The 21,313-nt window shown below is 36.7% G+C and overlaps 1 protein-coding gene across 7 annotated transcripts in view; it reads left to right on the top strand.

Annotated features, from left to right (window-relative positions):
• Positions 1-21,313, top strand: part of LCORL (ligand dependent nuclear receptor corepressor like) — an 85,420-nt gene that overhangs the window by 18,527 nt on the left and 45,580 nt on the right. For all 7 annotated transcript variants that reach the window (XM_074587686.1, XM_074587689.1, XM_074587683.1 and 4 more), the window contains exons 2-4: positions 10,658-10,723; positions 17,328-17,407; positions 17,669-17,798. In XM_074587686.1, coding sequence (XP_074443787.1) covers positions 10,658-10,723; positions 17,328-17,407; positions 17,669-17,798 — 276 coding nt within the window. The remainder of the gene's footprint in view (positions 1-10,657; positions 10,724-17,327; positions 17,408-17,668; positions 17,799-21,313) is intronic.

The raw sequence follows: 21,313 nt of genomic DNA, 5'->3' as shown, positions 1-21,313 counted from the left end.
CTAGTAACTGTCACTTAGAAGCATTTTTCTCTCCCCCTATCCACAGAGCAGCACAGTCACTTCTGAATTGTTTTCCTTATGCCTTTTAAATTATAAATAACACAAACCTCTCAAAATATCTTGCTACTACATTAGAAATCTAATTTTAATTTTGACAGTGTCTGGAAGCTGCGGTAAAAGATGTCACATGGGCTCTCCTTTTTACAAGTCTATAAGGACGGATTCTTACTGGCATAGAAGATTACTTTGGAGTGTGAGATACTTCCTTTCTTATTGAGCTTTATTTTTCATACTGTTACTTATATAAATAAGTACCTGAAAAAATAGACCTGAACTCTGAGTTGGTGCTAACCTCAGTCTTTACTTAACCTACAAATCTTATTTTTTTATTTTTTTTCCCTGTTGGCTGCCACCCTTTTCTTTAAAATTGTTAAACAATTTGGGGGGGAGGCAGGATATTTCCTCTTTTTGTTTTGCCACTGAGGTATTGCCAATTTTGGTCTTCCTAGCACTGGAATATTACTCCCTCTTTGTATTCTGCTTAATGCTTATAACTGCTTAATGTTATAGCTAGTTCTTTTGATGTATACGTTCGTTTTGGAAAATATATTTCATTGCTGTCTGCATCCCTTCAATAAAGCACGGCGTAGAGAGTTGAAAGCACAGATTTTTATCCTAAGTGAAAAGCAGTCAATTAGAACTGAAGCTCTTCTGTAGTCTCCTTTCAATTTTTGGTCACCCTGTCTCTTCTCAGTGGCAGCAGCAGTGTCCTCAACTACATTAATTCTTGGACTCGAGATTTGCATTAGGGCAGGACAAGAATCTTTTTTAGCTATGTCTCAGAATTTGCACTGGAGTCTAAATAGAGGATTTCCTCCCTTTCACATCGGAATCTCTGGTATGTTCGTTCCTCTTTGCTCAGGCATCTGAATTAATATGGTAAAGAAAATGAGTGTATTAAGTTAAATGTTTAGAACTTTCTGTTATGAGAATACTTTTTTTTTGAGTCTTATAAGCAAAAAGTAGATTCAAGCTAGACAAGATAATCAACAGAAGCCCCCTCCCTACCCTGCCCATATGTGAACTCTGTTCTAAATTATGTCGCAAGATTTTTTTCTCCAAGAAAAATGGACCAGTTTTTCACCTGAGAATCTGGCCGGCATTTTATCAAATAATGAATTTTACTGAATAGATATTCTGTAGTGACATTACAAACAGGAAAAAGATAACAATTGGATAAAGATTTATTAATTTTTGCTTCTGTTGTCATGTTCCATATCTTGAGTATTCTGCCCAGCTAGCTAGTTTATTTTTTCTTACCATTTGTATAAATGGCAAAAAGGTGATTGTTTGAGTGTTTGTTTGGTTTTTAACTCAGTGCTTCAGAGGTTTCATAACCTGGTCTATCCTTTCCAAATTGTTGTTACAGTAGATTTAAAAAAAAAAAAAAAAAAAACAAAACCAAAACCAAACAAAAACCCCCAACCAACCAAACAAAAAAACAACACCCAAAAAACCCAACAACAAACCAACAGCAAAAACAAAATCCCTGGGACTTTGAGAATGATGCCAATATATAAACAAGACTAATGAATTATGAATCTGTCTATGGCTGAGGTGGGGGGACAGGACGACAGGGGCAGAGAGGACAGCTGCTGACCTGTGGAATGAAGGGAGCAGCAGAAGAAACAGATGGAGAAGTTAACACATAATTCAAGTTATTCTGTTAAGTGCTCTGTTCTACTCTGATAAATAAGAAAATAACTGCCTTCTCTACAGAGTAGTCTCCTTTAAGAAGTTGTGAGGGAGTTGCTGCTTGTATCGTAGTGGTGGGATAAGTGTAGCTAGGTGTAATAAAAAGATTGAGATAACTACTTAATGCTTTTCAAAATTCTGAATTAGTGCTACAAAAAAACTTCTAAGATGCTTTCTAAATCAATGGAGAGTGGTCTGACATATCAAAGAAACTTGGTGATGGCTGAGTAATAAACACAGATAGTATAAAGGGGATTGAGTTTCTGGTGCAACTAATTTTTTTTCTTGTCACTTGGAAGCAGGAGACCATTTCTTTATCTGGAGACAAAAAACTGCAAAACTTACAAGCAGATAGCCGTTTTTCAGGGGAACCAGTAACCTTTTACAGTGTCAAACGTGGTGGAACACGGAGTGCAAGCTGCACCTGTAAAATGGGGGCATATACTTCAGAAGGTTCTAAGTTTATATTATCAGAAAATAAAAGGTGACTGAACGTGAGCTCCTTTCTTTAGAAAGGGATAATTTGTGAGAAAGGCAAGTGACTTCTTTGCCTTCTTAATTAAGCCCAAACAAAATACTGCTTCCAACTTCTGCACCTGTATTTTAAAATAAATATTGAAGTACTACTGAGAGACAATACGAAGAGAAGCAGAAGGGTTTTTTTCAGAGAAATTAGGGGCTTGGTGCTTTATCTGCCTGGGTTACTTGTTAAAAAACAAAACCAAAACACTAAAAGCGGTTCTAATGCTTGATGAAACTAATGAAGCTGAATTCTGTCTGTGGTATGATTGTTTAAATCCAAGATAGCTGACTTAGTAATGCAAACCACAAAACTTCCTTCAGATATACTTCTGTACTGAGCCAAACTAAATAATGCAGTTGTGAAAATGTATAGATGGGGAGAAGTAGAACTGAAGTTTGCCATTTATATATAATACTTTATCGAATTACACGTAGTTTTCAGAAGAGATCACTTTTTAGTTCAGTGAAAGAGGGCAAAGAAGGGGAAAAATATATCCTTTAAGTCATTGGTCTGGTGTGGAAGAACAAAGCTTAGTTTTTAGCTGCTTATATATTCTTTCTCATACAAAGGGAAACTTTTACTTCTCATGGTAATGTCAGTTACATTGTTGAGTTTTAGCTCTGAACTGCATGTTTGTGTGTTGTACCTTGCCATGGAGTTACTGCTATTTAAATAAAAGTGTATGGGACAAAGGAGACTAGCAGTTACAGAGATTAGCCTGTTGGTTAGGGCAATAAACTGGTGCGGGCAGGATCTGTATTTTGGTCCTTACTTGTCCATAACTTCTTTCCATTGTGACTTTTTAGTTTCTGAGACTCCTCATACAATGTGATAGAATTACATAAATTAAGAAACACCACCTCAAAATATGGGTTGCGTGACTTCAGAATGGGAGCAGAATCTATACGAAAACTAGGTAACAATGTTCCTGTGGTCAAAGGAAAATGCAGAAGCAGGAACTGAACTCGTACGAAAGTCTCTTTAACAATGAGGTAAAGTAACACTAACTACTATTACAGAACACCAAAAAATAAAAGAAGGAAGTTTCATTTTAATGCCATGTCTTGGCAGTACTATGCCCAATCTCATTAAATGTAATCCTATTCTTTGGACTTTCCTAATTACATTTTAAAGACCATTTTTTAAAGTTTACAATTCTCTAAGAATTGAAATCAGCAATTCCGAACCTACTTTCACGTCAGTTTTGATTTAAAAAGCAGCACTAATGGTCTAGACTCCACAGGGCTTAGAATGTGCAGTTTTTTACTACTGTAACTTTTCGTTCCATTTGCTCTGCTTAGAATATTGAATAACTGCAAAAAACAGGGAGACATGAATCTTCCTTGCTGATGTATGTTAATTAACAGCATCTTTTTCTTAAATAGGAGGGGTGAGGCCTGATTTTACTTAAGAATAAATTAATAACAAGTGATTTGGACTTAAGTAAAACAATTTGAACTACCATAATTCAGATGTAATTCTAGGTATAGTAGGCCACAAAGTGGAGGGTGATGGAAGTCCCTGTGATAAGTTAATTTTTAGGCATGTGGAAGTTGTGAAGATTCTGATACCTGGTTCTGCTAACTTTGTTAGGTGGGTTGACAAAGGTATGTTTTACAGAGCCTCAAGATTCTTTTTTTTTCCTGCAGTGCCTCCACAGACTGTAGTGCTTTAAGCTGAAAGTTTCATTTCATTGTAGTAAAAATACACATGCATGCCCCGTCCTTTTAAAGTATTGTGCAGCGGTCTTACCCTGTGACTAACTGAGGATATGCTGGAGAAGAAGGGAAAAAGCAGAACTTAATTTGCATGCACCCAGTATTTTCCAAATTCCTTAACACATAGTTGGAGAGAACAATGTGATCCCTTCTAATGGGAGCCTTTCAGCATTAAGATGAAAAATAGAGCAGTAAATATGAATCAGATGAGCAGTATTAAGATTTCCCTCTTCCATTTAAATTTTGTCTATCTATGTAAGGAACATTCATCTGCCGTTTCTGGTATGTATCCAGAGATATGAATAAAACAGTCTTCATGGCTTGGAAAAATATCAAACCAAAAAGTGAATTTATTTAGAAATATTTCCACTGAAAGCTTTTTATCAGTTCATCAGCTCATACCTTCCTAAACTGAAAAAAGCTGCAGGAGATCAGGGGAGAGGGAAGCAAGTATAAGCGAAGGGTTTTCTAGGTGGCTTATTGTGAGACTATAGGTGTGATGAGAAATTGAGTTATAGGGTTTTTCTTCACCAATTTTTTTTTTTTTAACTCAGTGGCTACAGTGTGGTAGCTAGTTACGTGGATTCCCAGTTGTCCTGCTACGAGTGGCTAGACGAGTACCTCAATATGCCTCTGCATCAACTGTAATTATCATAGTTTGCCTAAGTCTTGTGAGACCCCTTCTTGAGATTTAGTGGTTTTGTGTTCTAGCACTCAGGAAGAGCGCAAAGAAAAAGTCATTTATTTATTTTACTAAAAAGGATTAAATTTTAGTAAAAGGTCTCAAATACAGTGACTTTAACAAAGGGGGGGAAAAAAGACTTGTAGCTAAAGCCCTAGAATTGGATTACTTCTGAAACAGAAACATGTAAATGGAAAAAAAAAAGGTCAAGGGTGAATGGAAATATATCTGCTTTTATCAAATGGACTTTCTTTTCAAAAGAAGATACAAATACTGCAGTTAATATGGCTGTAAACAAGACTAGGGTAATCAAGAAATTGGTATGATGTAGAATGTGCTAAACCTATCAAAAACATTTTCATATAACCTGTGCATATAATACTGTTCTCTTTCCCAACTGTATAGTAATTACCTCTCCTATCTTCAAACTTGCCAAGTAGTACATTTGAAAGCAGTACTCAAATGTCAGTTTCCATTTAATACATTATATTTATTCTTTCTTGGCTATTCTCCTTACCTGTAGCCTGAGTCATTCAGACAAATTTGTTGAAAACCTCCTTGCAGTCTCAGTTGTGATCACCTAGAGGATGTGGGGGGGGAAGGAGGGCAGGGGTGGTTTGTGAAGGTACTGAATTGGGATCAACTGTGAGGCTGAAATAACTTATTTCCTCTTGGAAATATTATGGAGGTGCAGCTTTTGGAAAAACAATAGCCAATCTATAACTAAACCTGTTTGACCTCAATCTGTATTGTACAGTTGTTTAGTTACATCTGTCCGAAGTTAACCTAGGCCAACCTTGTATTAAAAGTTCTAAGTCTGCACCTTGTGATTTTTCTCTAGGCTTGGTGCAACATAGAATCTACTCTATAGATAGCTTCCACAGCGGCAGGTCCAGCTTAGCAATTTATTAGTTTCTGGATGGAAGAGGCCGTCATAATATATGGCCACACTATTGCTGAAAAGTAGATGAAAAATGGCTGTATTTGGTCATGCAGTGAGGAAGAGTCCTCGTGTGTTCCTTGAATACCTCTGTAAGTCTGTATAAGGTGCCCAACCTGGGAAGCTTCCATGGAATGTATCCATTTAATCTTTATTCTGTTTTATTCATAACAAAGACTTTTACAGCCTGTACTGTTGATAGTTGGCAACATACACTTTCTAATGTAGATAGGCTTTTAAGGTGTGACAGACACTATGCAGTTCACAGTGATAAGATGTTACAGAAAACTTAAATCATAAAGTTCTATGAGCACTTGAAGGGTAGTTTTTCTTTAAGAAGACTTTAACTAAAAGTTGTGAAGGCAGTCTAAAGACTTATTTTGTATTTAATAATCCTGTTGTAGTACTCTTCTAAATATGAGTAAACTTGTAGAGACACTTAAATAACATACTGGAAATAATTCACAAAGTAATGGTTTCCCAATTGCTCAGTAGTGGTAACTACTCTTACCTTTTCAATTTCCTTGACTTTGGTGAGCTATCCTGCTAACTCTTTCTAAAAATCTTGCCATAGGGCCTTGGACTGTTTGAGACTTACCTGGTTTTGACAAGACAGTAGTACAGCAGTCCTAGCTTCATTACACTGTGCCCCTGTAAATCAGTGACTGCTAAGCCCAGGGTCATTATTCAGCTACTCAAGTTCCTTGCTTCCCTTGGGATCTTAAATTCCATCTCATGGCCGCTGTTGCCAAGACCGCTGTTAACTGTGACACCACCAATCAGTTTGTCCTTAATGAGTAGTAGGTCTAGCAGAGTGCCTTCCCTATTGAGCTTGTCCCACCACCTCAATCGGGTTTGTCCTTCAAGCACCGTAGTAATCTCCTGGGTTGCTTGTGCGCTGCCATGTTGCATTCCATCAGCTGTCAGGTTAACGAATACTTTTCATGAGAGCTAAGGCCTGTGATTGTGCATGTTTTCTTTTTTTTTTTTTTTCTTTTTTAAGTCTTCATCTATTTACCCTTCATTGGGCAGTCTGTAACAGATGCTCACCATGATGTTCCCCTGGTTGAATCTTGACCCATGGATTTTCAGCTGTTCTGTATCCCATTCCACACTAAATCTCCATTTCTTCAAGTTCTTTGCATAAAGTCTAAGCACTGTCCTCCTTAACTTTCTCACTTCTGCTTTTTTAAAAGCCAGTATCCATCCACTGCAGTTCTCCAGTTGTGTGAACTATCTCACCATAACACATATTCCCAGTGAGATTGTTATGTGCTCTGGTTTCTAATCCCCTGTGCTTGCTTCCTGTGCTGAATGCATTCACGTACAGCTACTTAACATGTGTCCCTGCTTATGCCACTTTTCCAGGATGACAGTAAGTTCCTCACTGTTGTGTTGTCCCTCTCTTTGCAGCCCTCATCATGAGGGAAGCCTGTTAGCAATGGTGATTTGCATTATCAAATAGATCCTGTCTCTCTCAAGCACTCTTTGTTTCTCAGAGGATCTTAATGTCTTAAGAGCTGAAGTCCTGCCTGTTATGTAGTCAGATGTTGATCCACAGGATGTGTTTGCTCCTGTCAAAGCTTTTCCCCTGAATCAACACGTGGGCTCTGGTGTCATTCACCACTGTCCCTGAACTCCTGTAGTTAGCTTTGATCTGCTGAAGATCTCTTTTGGTGATATCATGGTGTCCATGAAGATGGACGGCAGAGATGGGCAGCAGAGCTTTTAAGACAGCCAGTCTGGCTGCTGTGCAGAAGCCTTTATTGCCCTGGGAGCCTGCAATTATTGTCACACGTTGCTTCCTTTTAGCGACATTGCTGTGACCCATGGATCAGGCTTAGGTGCCAAACATGACAGAATTTGTTCCTCCTCACCTGTTTCCTGGGTTGCATGCCATTTCAGCACTGGAATGGTTAGCAGTGGAGAAAGATGGCCTCCTTCCTCTTGCAGGAGGTCACAACTTCCAGCCTCTCCTGTCTGGGAGTCCTCATCCAAGCCCTAAGTGAGGAAAGCAATAGATATGGTAGAGGGTGGTCGTGGGGATGGTGAGTGTTGAAGTGGGCAAAAGAACTGTTCCCAACTTTGTTCAGGAAAGCAAACTGTGGAAATTTTAAACTGGGTTAAGAGACTAGCTGTATCATAATTTTCTGCTTTGGAAGACTGCTGAAGTAGTTTTGAAAGGTAGTTTGGAATCAAGGAGGTAATCAGCTGCCAAGAGACATGAAAAATTCTGTAAAATGAATTTAGAGCAAACTTTTTTTTATTGGTGAATCACAAGAGGTATAAGCAAATATATTTCTGACTGGTATCTGTAGGCTTTTCAGGTTCTTAAGAGTTCCAAAACTACTACTACTATTTGTTTATGCATACTATCTCATAAAATAAAACAAAGGTTTATTGAAATGCCTGGGTTCAGGTGGTTATATTTTATGAAACAGTGCCAGCACGTATTTATCAGTAGCTGTAATGGAAACTGACGTGTGTCTTCCTGTTTAGGCTAAATTAAAATTGTATCAATCCTGCTGAAAAGGGGCAGAACAACTTTGTAAAAAAAAAAAAACTGCACAAAGTGGAAGTAGTACATGTGTTTTCTGGGAAAACCGTAGAATAGGGGCTGGAAAAAGATCCTCTCTATGTTGTTAGGTTGTACAAGTAAACCTTTTAAAAGAAAGAGATCCAGTATCCAAAGGTGAGGAAGGAAGTGATCACATTGAGTAAGTCTAAATTGTGGATCGATGGGGAAGTTCTTGGAGGACTTGTAAGTGTCACTTTGAATGGGTGGGATGGAACTAAGTTTGAAGGATTAGCAGAGAAGTGGATTGGTGTGCCCAGGGTTCAGGGGAAAAAAACCCACAATGTGCTATTTGACATCTTTAATACAAGCTGTATAGAAGTCTGGAAATTGCATTCTTAACAAGCTGCTGTTTCACAGAGCTGGGTTTTCTGTGCTCACGTTTTTGCATAGGCAGGAGCAGGCAGTAGGGCAAGGAGATATGTGTAAGCACAAATGTAAAGACAGAAACTAGTAACGCCTTCCATGCCCTGGGGGGAGGTAGGTGTACAAAAAAGAAGGTAGTTTTGGGTACTGACTAGAATGGTAAAGAAGCGTCCTGTTGTTTGATTTACAAAGTGCTAAGAAAGGGGAGATAAGTATTTGTTCTTTTGGAATAAGTACAGCTGTCTCCAAGAGATACTTCATTCCATTCTTGTCTTTACCCAGTGACCATAACTTGCAAGAACCTATGTATTTGCTAGCTGCTGAGATAAGGTGGCTTGCAGTTTATAACATTAATGATCATAATAGTACACACAGTGTGTGTTATATTTCTAGACTGTTGTGTTTGGGGAATTGCTGTCTTCACTTCAGACTTCTTCATCTCTCTTGCTTTTTTTGTCCACAACTCTTTGAAGCCAAAAGAACTGGGAATTTGGACAATGCTAATATGATGTGAGTTTATATTACACTGAATCTAAGAGTCGGTGGATAATGCTTTAAGGTAATTTTTATGGTATGCTTGGGCCTTGGATTTTTGCTTTCTAGGTTTTGTAGACTGTGTTTAAAACGTGTGTGTATATATGTATTTGTGAGAGGACGGTGGTTTTGTCCCTTAATTTGTGTTCTCATATAGGACTGTATTTATTACAAAGAAAAGTGGAAAATTAAAACAGATATAAATACATTTATAGCTCAAAGCATAGTTTTGTAGCAAGTATAATTATAATCAATTGTGTTTGATAATATAAATATAATTCATATCTTAAAGTTATAAAATAATACAAAATTGAAAGGTAAATTTTAGCAAAATGTGACCTGTCAAGCTGAACAGCTCTGTGTGTTAAGATAGCTTCTCTAGTCTACATTAGGATTCCAGTGTTATTTAACATGCTACTTAAGATATGGTACATATTTATTCTTCCTTATACTAGTGTACATACGCTCTAAAAAGTATGTGTCATTTTTGATGAGAGAGCAGTATGTTTTATTGTCTTAGAGAGCATCACAGCTGATGAGCAAACTTTTGATTCTAAGTGTTCTTTGGTGATGATAGTTGTTTCCTGAAGATACTGGTATCTTTTACGTGGCATGATGATAAAATAGTCTCTGCAAAGTACTGTAAAATAGCTACATCTTTAATATAGGCAGGTCTCGAGTATGAAGAATGAGGATCTTCAAATGCTGCTTTGAATTATCCTCTTAGTTGAAAATAAGCTTATTATTTGTAAGGAGAAAAGAGGGGGCACTTGGAAACTGTTTCTATGTTGAACAAAACTTCCGTTATATTGATGGGGATGTAAATTCTTACCATATTTCATCAGTTGTCATGCATTTCCTGTTCTGTTTTGGTTTTTTTTTTTGTTTGGGTTTTTGGGGGATTTGGGGTTTTCTTAATCATTTGGTTTGCTCTGTGTCTCTTCTCCCTTGTTACAGTAAGTGATTTTACCAAAAACGTAAACAGACTAGCTGGTAAATCTGGAAAATAATTGGATTTATCTAATCCTCAGTTTTAAAACGTTTTTGTACAGATACGGAGAACTAGAGAGAACTGTTATGATATCAGAAGCAAAGTAAGCTTTCTTCTTTATGTTTGTAGGAATACTAGCCTACGCAGATTATGTAACTTCAGGTGCTCATAAATGAGAAGTTTCTGATTTTGAAGGTTTCCTTCTGTTTTTATCTTTTTTGCCCTCCATACATGATTCTAATTCTCAGCGTAAGAGAGACTACACTTGTGTAGAGCTATGAGGCTAATCCTCCCACCTTTAAGATACTGTGGTAGTTATTTTAAGTCTAATGAGGTTGTTGGGCCATGGCTTAATAGGCTGATTGTGTGCAGATGGCAGTTGCCTTGTTTTATTTTTATCTTCTAATTCTGTTGAATAGTACTATAGTGGAAGGAGTAAATATTTGTGTGATAAATGTAACAATTCTTGGAATTGCTCTCAGAATTTGGGAATACTTGTTGCCAGTGTTCTCCAATTTGATTTCTTTTAAGAAACTTTTGATTTACTGTTTTAAATGTTTCTTTTGTCTCCAGGTTTTGAAAGTATTTTAGAAGGGCTTTATGGACCAAGGCTACGAAGAGACCTCAGTTTATTTGAAGGTAAACGAGCCAGCTTTTAGTGCAATGACCTTAATTTACTAGTTTTTAAAGGTAGTTTAAAGTATATATTGAATTCTAAAAAGGAAATAATCAATTGTTTTTTCTTTCTAACATTAATCTCATCGTGTTCTTGTCAATACTGTCAATATAGGCAAAACACTAGGTAAAATAGTACATAGATTTTGTTCCTATGCAGGGAAATTTTGGATTACTTAGGCTTTCCTGGGAAACTCTCGTGAGAAAGATTTACTTTTCTGCAATACTGCATCTCCTACTTAATTTTTTGGACATTAGAAAGGGAAGACAAGCTGCTCAGCTTCCTATCGACATTAATTGGGAAAAGGAAGGTAATGATTGCTAGTTTGGTTTTCTTGCAGTTGTCAAGAAAACTTAAGCTTTTTATTATTCTTTTTTTTTTACATCTTTATGTATGTAAATTAAGCTTTTTATTTTTATATATTTATTATATAAGTGTGTGTATATATATATATAAAAAGTATATCTATGTTTTAAGAGAGTGTGTGTGTATATATATATATAAAAATTATTTTTTTCCCGTTACCCTTATGAGACCTAGCCTTATTCCAAATGGGTTTGATTTTGCTGGAATAACTGTCAATAACACCCGAGTCTTTAATTGTTTAAGTAAGAAATGATTCATCTGTCTTTAGCGAAAGCAAAGGAGGAAAATCCAGCACAAAATTGCTTTGAAGTGTTGAAAGAAGTGTTCTATCGAGTTAATTTTCATGGCTTTAAAAAAATGTTCTTTCTGTTATCGAACCTTCAAAATGTTTCATTTAATTTATTTACAATTTATTATCTGACAGTATAATTTGTAAAATTTGTAACTTATATACTGGTAGTACATGAAGCAGAGCGTCATAAGATGTTTATGTTTGCTTAGAATAGGTTTGGAATGATTGCTTTAACTTGGTTATGGTTTTGTCTTATTAATATTGTGCAAGTTCCTTGGCCTGTACCATAGGCATAACACAATATTTTCAAGGGAAAGGAGGAGAACTTGAAATAGTACTTTACTGGTGTTTTAGGAATATTTTTTTGACGCTTATAAAGCTCAGCGTGCTACTAGTGAGGCTTAAAAACATTTAAGAAATGTGTAAATTTGGGTTAAAGCTTATTTTCATGAGTAGTGAATCGGATGTGATAAACAAGCACATTACTGGTCTGGAAAGGGAATGGGGCATTGTTATGGTAGTGTACATTATCTTTTTTTTTTTTGTTTTTTTTGGATTGCTATGTATTGGGCTTTACACTGATCAGCGATTACAGCTTTATTATTCCTTTGCATCAAAGGGTTTACATTTCAAAAGAGAATTCAGGACACTTTGTTTTGTTTAAGGAGGCAGAAAGTACTGAGCTAATGACCAGAATACGTGTTACAGTTAAAGGAACCTGATAGTTCACAATAAGGTGTTATATTGCTTCTTTAGAGTTCCTGCATTATATATTTGAGCTGTATTACAGGAAAATTTTTAGCTTATTTGCCTCATGCAAGTGAAGATTTCTTGTAAACTTGTTAAGATCTGCGATTTCCATTGCTTGCAGAAGGTCTTTGATATCTGATGCCCCAGTGACTTTATCCTGCAAATTAAATCTGTGTTTATATAAAATGTAAAGTTTTAAACCTAATTTTTTTCAAACTTGCAAGAATATCTGTCAGTCATGTGCCTGAATCTTTCAACGGCTAAAGCATATTTCCATGTTTGACACATCTATAAAATTGATTTGACTTCTGGAGCAACTGCAGAAGAAATGAAGGAGGGTTAGGTTGGGATGCCCACCTTACCTTACTATTTTTGGTTAATTTTTATAGATATAGTACCTGTAACTTAAATAATCCTGTTTGAATTTGCCATGTTTTGTGCAATGGTAGAGGTAGATCTTATAGTATGCAAGGCTGTTTCTAATTTGGGTCTGAATTGCATTATAATGATTAATACAGAAGTCTTGAGTAAAATTTGTTATACGTTTTTCCAGTGTCATAATTTAAGTGCTACTTTTACTTTAAGGATAATGAAACTAAGATACAAAGTAAATAATCTGCCTTAGTTAACAAAATATGAAGTTGGTAGAATGAGAACCCAAATTTTGAGACTAGCAACATGCCTAAATCACTGCATCTTGTAAGGTGTCCATTTTTCCCATCGTAACCACTGAACCAGTATTGTCAACATGCAGTGTTATGCCTCATTAGGAGGAGTGTATATTTCTTTGAACATAGCTCAAGAAATTATATGGCTTTGTTACCCAGAAATGTGTGAGATTCCGCTGATGTACATGCCACTTAGCTACAATACCATTTTTTCTCTTACATTGTTGGTTTTATGTATTGTTTGTAGAAAAAAAAATGTGCAAAAAATGTAACAAGAGTGTGTTAATTGATATATTTCCTCCTTATTTCTGTCTTGAAATAGTATTTGAAGTATAGATTAAATTATTGTATTGTATTCTCTCAAAGTTGCTTGAGAGAATAATAAATGGTAATAACAAATGTAAATGGTAAAAGGTACGCTTCAGTCTTACTACGTTTTTTTACTTTTCAAAGAAGATCTCTTGTAAACCTCAGAAATGATCTTGCTGAGAAGCCAAACTAATTAACTTATAATAGCCGCCCACAAACAACAGTTACCTGAAGATGGCAAGATTTTTTTCATTATCTTGAAATTCTTATATGATGCATATGTAGGACTTACCTTGGGCTTGCTTAAATGGTTCTCATCATCTCTGTTATTCAGCACCAGGTTTTTTTTCCCCGACTGCTTCGATGGTGCAGCTTCTGGTTGTGAAGGTGTCAAGTTCTGTAGCTTGGCATTTGACCTTGGTCATGCTCTGAACAAGCTGGAGGCTTCTTGTGTCATTGCATCCTTAGGGCTTTCTAATTCTTTACTTATACCTGTTTTCAGTTAAGTAGATTCACATTTAAATTGTTACTCTTTACATTCTACTTACAGATATTTAGCTAAACTGGTAGAAAACTTTTCCTCTAATCATCTGGTATGTGTGTATTTTGGGGGGGGATTACACACTGGTTCTGTTCTCTTGTGGACAGAAGGAAGACAGTGTCTTTTGAGAGAAAAGGAGCTCTCATTCTTTCTTTGCCAGCAAAAAAGCCTCTTCATACAGGATGAAAGGTTTACTTCAGGTGTTTTCTATTTTTCCTTAGGTTGTTCTGGAATATTTATTCATATATAAAGTAATTGGGTGAAAACTTGTATTAGAAACATGAATCTCTATATTGTTCAAGTTTTTATGAAGTTAAAAAAAATGAAGGAACATGAAAAACACCTTAGGTATTTTGATGTACTTATTAGGAAGCAGTGATGCCATATAAAATGGAAGGGGATTATTTGCTCAAAATTGCGACAAATAGCTGGAAAATTTATTAGGACATTATCATAATAATGCAGAAAATACTGGAAAGTAAGGGTTCAATTTTTTAAGTGATCTCTTACTTAGATTTACTAGGCAGTTATTTCACACTTTAAGAGTGTTCAGTACTACAGATGTCTATTAATTTGCTTAATTCAGCATGACTCTGGGAAAAATGGTTTGGGGAAATGAAGATTTGAATGGCTTAAGAAATTAAAAAAGGTAGTAGTTTTTGTCAAAGTTCACTGTTTTATTCTTAAAAGGTGGAAATAGGTTTAACAGCTTTGTACTAAGTGAATGACTGTTTTCAAGTAATAATCTGTACCATGCTTTGTATTTAAATGCACTTTGCACAGTCTTAACAACTTTTTCCTCATGGGCTGGCTAGTGTTGCAGGTTGTCAGCACATCTTTCATCAGCTGACCACAAGGAAGATAAAACCAGGAGGGGAGATGATCGTGATCCTAAATTGAGTGCAGCTAAGAAAAAGCTTGTCCTGCTTAAAGTGCCATCCGTGCCTTTGATCTTTCTGAGAGTATGGTTGTCTATCTGTAGTTAAAAACTTAATACTGGTCTTGGTATGTTTCCTGTGGTGGTGAGCTGAAACTGTTGGATGCCTGGCATTTGATGTATCTGGTATATATCTGCTATCTGATGACAGTTTTGCTTAGCTCACTGGCATACTTAATACGTTAAGTTCTACGTGGTTTATACTTTGAATAAATTTGGTGTTACTTAGAGATGATGTTTCTCAAGGTTTGCTTTTTTGGTGACACACAAGGATTGCTCTCTAGCTAGACTTTTAACAGTGGAACTTTGGGATTCCAAGGCAGAAGAATTTCTCTGAAAATATAAAACCTGTCTTGTAGTTATGTGCAGAATGCCAGCATTCATAAGTAGATTTATTTTGGTTGCAAGGAAAACTATGAAAACATGAACTTTCTATGAAAGAATAGTGTGGGGTTTTTTCATCTGTGGACATCTTAAAGGAATAGCTCAAACAGGCTGGGACAGCTAGATTAATTCAGCAAAAATAACTAATTTTTTTTTTTTTGTCCAGTCAAGGAAAATCCCCTGTTGTTTTTGATCATCAGTTGTCCAACCTGTCAAAACTGCTGGTTTGCATCCCTGGAAGCAATATTAACACATTGTTAATGCAGGATTCCGTTCCAAATTAGCATTTTAGAGCTGAGTAAAATAGATTTAAGTAATAATACAGAGTTACTTGGTTTATGTTCATGCTCAAGAACCTAATTTTTTTTCAGATTCGTTTTATTTCTGGTGGTGCCTCTGTGCTAATATATTTAAGAAAGAGTAAAAGCTCAGCAGTTTTGGGGGGAGGAGTGGGAAACCACCCCGCAGACAGCAAGGTCAGAGAAGGAAGAGGGGAGATGTTGGTGATCCAGGCATTGGAGGGAGAGATTCCCCTGCAGCTCATGGAGAGGACCGTGGTGAAGTAGGTAGAATCTGAAGCCCATGAAGGACCACGTTGGAACAGATAACCACGCTGCAGTTTATGGAGGACCCCACAGTGGAGCAGGTGGAGATGCCCTGCAGGAAGCTACAACCTATGGAGATCCCACACAGGAGCAGGTTTTCTGGCAGGAACTGTGGCCTTCCTGAAGGACTGTGCCCTGTGGAAAAGACACATGCTAGAGCAGTTCGTGAAGAACTGCAGCTGTGGGAAGGAGCAGGAACACTGGAGCAGTTCATGAAGGCCTGTAGCCCACGGGAAGGACCCCACGCTGGAGCAGGGGAAAAACATGAGGAGGAAGCAACAGCAGAGAGGAACTGTTATAAACTGAGGACAGCCCCTGTTCCCCATTCTCCTTGCACCGTTTGGGATGGGGGAGGAGGTAGAAGAGTCAGGAATGAAGGAGTGAAGTTGAAGCCAGGGAAGAAGGGGTGGTAAGGTAGCTTTAGTTTTGCCTTTCTCATTATGCAAACCAATTTTTATTAGCAATAAATGAAATAAATTTTCCCCAAGTTGAGTCTGGGTTGCCTGTGACAGTAATTGGTAAGTGATCTCCCTGTCTTTATCTTGACCCACAAGTTTTTCCATTTTACTTTTTCCCCCTACCCTGTTGAGTAGGGGGGAGTGACAGAGAGGCTGGGTGGGGGTTGACAGCCAGCCGAGGTCAACCCACCACAGTGTGTTATTGAAAGCAGATAACCTCAAGAACCTTCTTAATGGAGCTGCGATTGTAATTTAGTGGGACAGAGAAAAGGAGGAAATAATGTTTGGTGATTATTAAGTGGGGGGAAGAAGTTGTTTGGGCTGTAAGTGCATGAACTGGAAATGAATGGGATGGAGAAAGACCTTGGTGTTGTAGTTAATCGGGGGTTCATATTCACCTGCCAAAATGCTGCAGCTGTGATAGACTCATGCACAACTAGGAAACTGTAGGAAAAGTACTGTCTACAGTTTAAGGAAGTCTGATGTAATTGTAAAAGTAAGGCATCATCTTGAGATCTCAGTTGTCTGCGCTCAGGAAACGGGTGTTCAAATGAGAATGGTACAGAAAAGGTGGAGTTGAATCTCATTAGAGAAAACTGGGTGGCCTAGATTAGCCTAGCAAAATGAAGCGTAAAGGAGAGATAATGACATTATGGCGTGTCTCCATTCACTAGGAGAAGACCAGATTTGATGTAGGCAATCTCTTGAAATCCTGTATTCCCTCAAGACCAAATTCTGTCTTCTGATAAAACATATAAAGTTATTTTAAAGTTTTCTAAAAAAATAAAGTTTTACAAGTGAGTATAGGTTTTTAGTTAACTTGTAGTGATGCTATAAAATAAATTAAAATATTCTAAGTACAACACATGTAGCTCAAACGGCGAGGAGTCTGTATGCTAATTCCTAGCTTAGTTTGCTACAAGTTTGTGCACCTTTGTTAAAAGGAATGATGACCAGAATTCAGAGCTTGATTTACAGTATTCAGATGCCTCCAGTAACTGCGATAAGTCATCAACTGAAATGTATGAGTTTACCTTTCCTTTTAAGAAAGGTGCCCTCTGCTATTTGTAATTTGAGCCATGTGTGCCAGACGACTTTAGAAATATCTGAAGAATTGAATACTGCTGACTATGTTGTACTAATAAATGCTTATTGGATTATGATGGAAGTTATTTAAGAGACTTGTAGGATGTGTATTTTGTTCTCAAAATCCATTTTTACTTGTTTAAAACATCTAGCTTTTTTTCTTCTTTTAAGACTGTGAGCCAGAAGAGCTAACTGACTGGTCTATGGATGAGAAATGTTCCTTTTGTAATTTACACAAAGAAACAGTCAGTGTAAGTATGAACGTGATACCAAGCATGACTCCCCAACACCCAATTTTTGGTATGAAAGTAAGAATCAGAGAACTGAATTTTGCACATAGGTTAATACTGCTTTTTGACTTAAGATGGTTTGGCTACGAGAGGGAATGAGGTGGTTTGGCTTTATAGTAAATGTATTTTTAGTGGTTCTTTTTCGCTCAGTAACTTAATTGTATATAGTACTACCAGTAGACTAACTTCTGAAAGATGTTATAATCTTCATATGTCTTCTAGGATCGTGCATCAGTCATCGGTTCTTCACAGTCAACGCCTACAGAGGAACTGTCATCTCAGGGCCAGTCCAACACTGATAAGATTGAATGCCAAGCAGAAAACTATCTAAATGCACTCTTTCGAAAGAAAGGTAATAAAAGCATGTCTTTTATATTAAGAGATCTGACACAAATCCAGAAGAATCAAATGATTTAGGGTTGATTTTGATTCTTAAGTAGGTTTTATTTATCTACTGAATGCTGCTTCTCTTTATTCCTTTTGTTTTCCTTAATCTCTTTCTTTGCTTGCTTGAATTGCCAAATGAAGCACTATTCTTCCTACTTGCCATTGCTGTTAATGCTATTGTGTTGTGTGTTCTCTTAAATCCCTATTCATTATACTTTATTGTTTGGTTTTTTTACCATGAGCTGCTATTTTGTTTTCATGCCACCTTCACGTGCCATTCTGTGGAATTTTAAGCTTTTAGACATTTTATGTTCCAAAACTTTCACTTTTAGTTTTCAGCAGGAAGACCATTTTAGGTGAGAGAATGTCTTACACATTACAAAATGGGATTTGGTATCTTCTTGCACAAATGGTACTACTTCAAATACATCCCAGTCAGAGGTTGAAACTTCTTGTCAAAATATAGGATTTAGTAACTCATTCATTCTTTCACTATCGTTGTTCTTTGGCACTCAGCAAGTTATAGCAGTACGTGAGTGACTGACAAGCCAGCTTGGTTTGTATAAGTTACTTAGCCAGTCACTGTCAACAGCAGCAAAAATACTCATTTTCCTCATTAAATTTCTGTGTAAGGAATATGAATGCAGCTCTATTCAGTAACTTCAACTTCCACAGGTTTTTCTTGGGTTTACTAGATGTACTTGACTGTCAAAATAGCAGAGGATGATTAGGGTGACAGTGCTCTCTTGTTCTAACAAAGAATTAGAGAGTCAGATACATTCTCTTTGCATAGCTAGGAGGAAAACAAAATTAATTTTCACTCCTTTACCTTGATATAGCAGGAAGAGATTACTATGCCCTTGAACCTGAGGTAGGTGGAATCTTTTTCTGTTTCTGGCATTTGTCTGTTCAGCCTACCTCTTGCTTGAGGCTTTAAAGAACTTTGAATGGAGTGCAACAGCATTTTGAGTCCATCTTTCTTTCTCAGCTTTCTTTAAAACCAAGTATTTTCCCTTCGAAATAAAATGTCCAGTGAAGTTGCCACCTCATCACTTCTAAAATTCTTACTATATTTTCGTCATAGGCCCAGTTACATGGCATCTTCCTAGACAGGTATTTTAATTCCTTCGGATGTCTAGTTTCTCAGATCTTTTCTTGGTCTTGATGTGCAGTGTTTTTCAACATTCACCTGCTTTACGCTTCTGCTAGAGATGCAGTCTTTTGATTCTCCTTGAGAGGAACTTTTATCATGGGAGCAGTGAAACTTGGCATGACCTCGCCTTACCAACGTGACTGACTTCTGTGAAGTTTCTCACAAAGAGCATTTGGCTTTTAGCATCTTCCTTAGACTTTTTGATCTGCCAAATCAGTAATGCTAGGTTAAAAAGGTTTTGTCTATTGAAAAACAAAAATAAAGTCTCTTCCGATTGTTTTTGTGATTCTCTGAAGGACTTGGGTAAGTGGTACTTTGCTGAAGAGTTTTCTAAGAATATTGCTTCAGTTCAGGTTCCAGCTAAGTCTCTTAAGTTGTGCAAATTAAGGGAAGCGAAAAGGAAAAAATTATCTGCAAAGGGCATGTGAAACCAATTGATGAGGTATTGGCTTTGTAGGAGGAAGGTGAAGAGTTTTTTACTAGGAAAATACGAAGTCTGCTCTCTGAATTTTTGTAAGTTTTTGAGATCAGTTATCAGCTTTGGAAAAAAGGAATCAAAAATTTTCAAGAAATTGTTTAGCTAAGGAGCAATTCTTATACCTGGTACTAAAACAGATGCCCTTTTGTTGTCAAAAAAAATTTAGAATTCTTCGTTGTTTGTCTTTAAAATGTAAATAACACTTGTTTTGCTTGTTCTGATTGCAAACTCCTCAAGATCATATACGGTCTCTTACTATGGTAGTTAACACAGTTTCATTTAGGGCCTCTGTGAACAACTTCTAAGACTAGCAAGCCCATTTGAGAGTTGTGTTTATTGGTCTTGTTATCCTTTTATTTTAGAACAAGTTAGTATATGACTGGGTTTTTTAATTTGCAGACTGATTTTGAGGGTTGGTGGTTTGGTTTTTTTCTGACATCAGGAAATTAGTTCAGAAGATTTTGAAACATGCAGCCATGTTATATCGTCTACAGCATACAACCTTCAGGCATTCATCAGTGAGGATTTGTCTGCAGAATATTAGACAAAGATGACTTCTCTTTCCTTTTAAGAGGATGATAGAATTACTGCCAAGATGGGTAAACTCTTGAGAGCCTATAAGTAACAAAGTGTTAGTGAATGACCGGTTTGGTAGGTTGTCTGTAGGAAAGTACTATCCTTGACAGATACCTCAGTAAATTCAAAGTAATTTTGGTCCTCAAACGTTGATTCTTTCTATTAAAAATATCTCTGAAAAACAGATGCTTTCTTCCTAGATATGACATCTCTCTTTACCCATTTGGTGTTGTAAGCAGAGTAGACTTTTCCACCTACATAACATTAAAATACATCAATTTTCTTTTGTCAAAGAAGTTGTTACAAGGAAAAACAGTGATGTGCTTTAAAAAAATACATTAGTCTTCTTTTCTTTTTTTTTTTTTTTACTATGAATATTATAGAATGTGGCATATGTGATCATGATTACATGGCAAAACCGTAGGGGTTTTTGAGAGCTTGATCAGACATTTTGATCATGGATTATTAACTTTCTGGGTTTCTAGTGATCTACATTGTATGTTCTTGAAGTGTGTTGTTTTGGTTTTTTTTCCCCATGCAATACTAATGGGACCTCTTTAAGCAAAAACAAAATGAAAGGTCATTTAAATACATTCACGGTTGTAAACCGTGATCAAGTTCTATCTTCAGGACATGATCCACCAGGAGAAGACAGAAACCTGTAAAGCTTTTGTAGAAATTAAGGCATTGAGGCACAAAATTAGAGGGAGTAAAATGGGTCAGAATGACTCAAATCTTTCCAGTTTCTCTGTGCAGCTCTGTCAAGTTTCTTCAGTGCCATGTTTTCCATACCAAAATAATTTCCCTGTGAGCCTTTTTAACGTTCTTCCTTGTTTCTAGGTATGTCTCGTATTCTAAAACACCTACGTTCATAACTGGTTTTCTTACACCGTACCATATACCTGCATGTAACTCTCTGAGTTCTCCTGTTCTTTGCTTAGTTATATCATGAGCTGGTTATGCTACTTGGACAGTGTATGTATAACTTGGCAACCTATGAAAATGTAATCTTGCACGCATAATGTCGGACTACAAAAAAAAAAAAGGTGGTATTTTCTGAGGTGTAGTTTTGAGGTGTACAAACTACTTGGTCCAATACATGCAGTTCCTTTTTAGTAATAATTTTAAGAAATCTAATTTATCCTTTCAAAATCTGAAAGATTTTCTGTAAGAACAGAGAACTCTGTCAAAGCTTGTGCAGTAAACTTGTATGACATCCTTGCTATCCTTCTTCCTCAAGTTCATCAGGAAAGAATGTTTAGGATTTCAGCTG

The sequence above is a fragment of the Larus michahellis genome, chromosome 5 (genome assembly GCF_964199755.1).
Source record: "Larus michahellis chromosome 5, bLarMic1.1, whole genome shotgun sequence".
Lineage (NCBI taxonomy): Eukaryota > Metazoa > Chordata > Aves > Charadriiformes > Laridae > Larus > Larus michahellis.
Note: the sequence above shows the minus strand (reverse complement) of the source record. Positions and strands in the feature narration are given on the sequence as shown.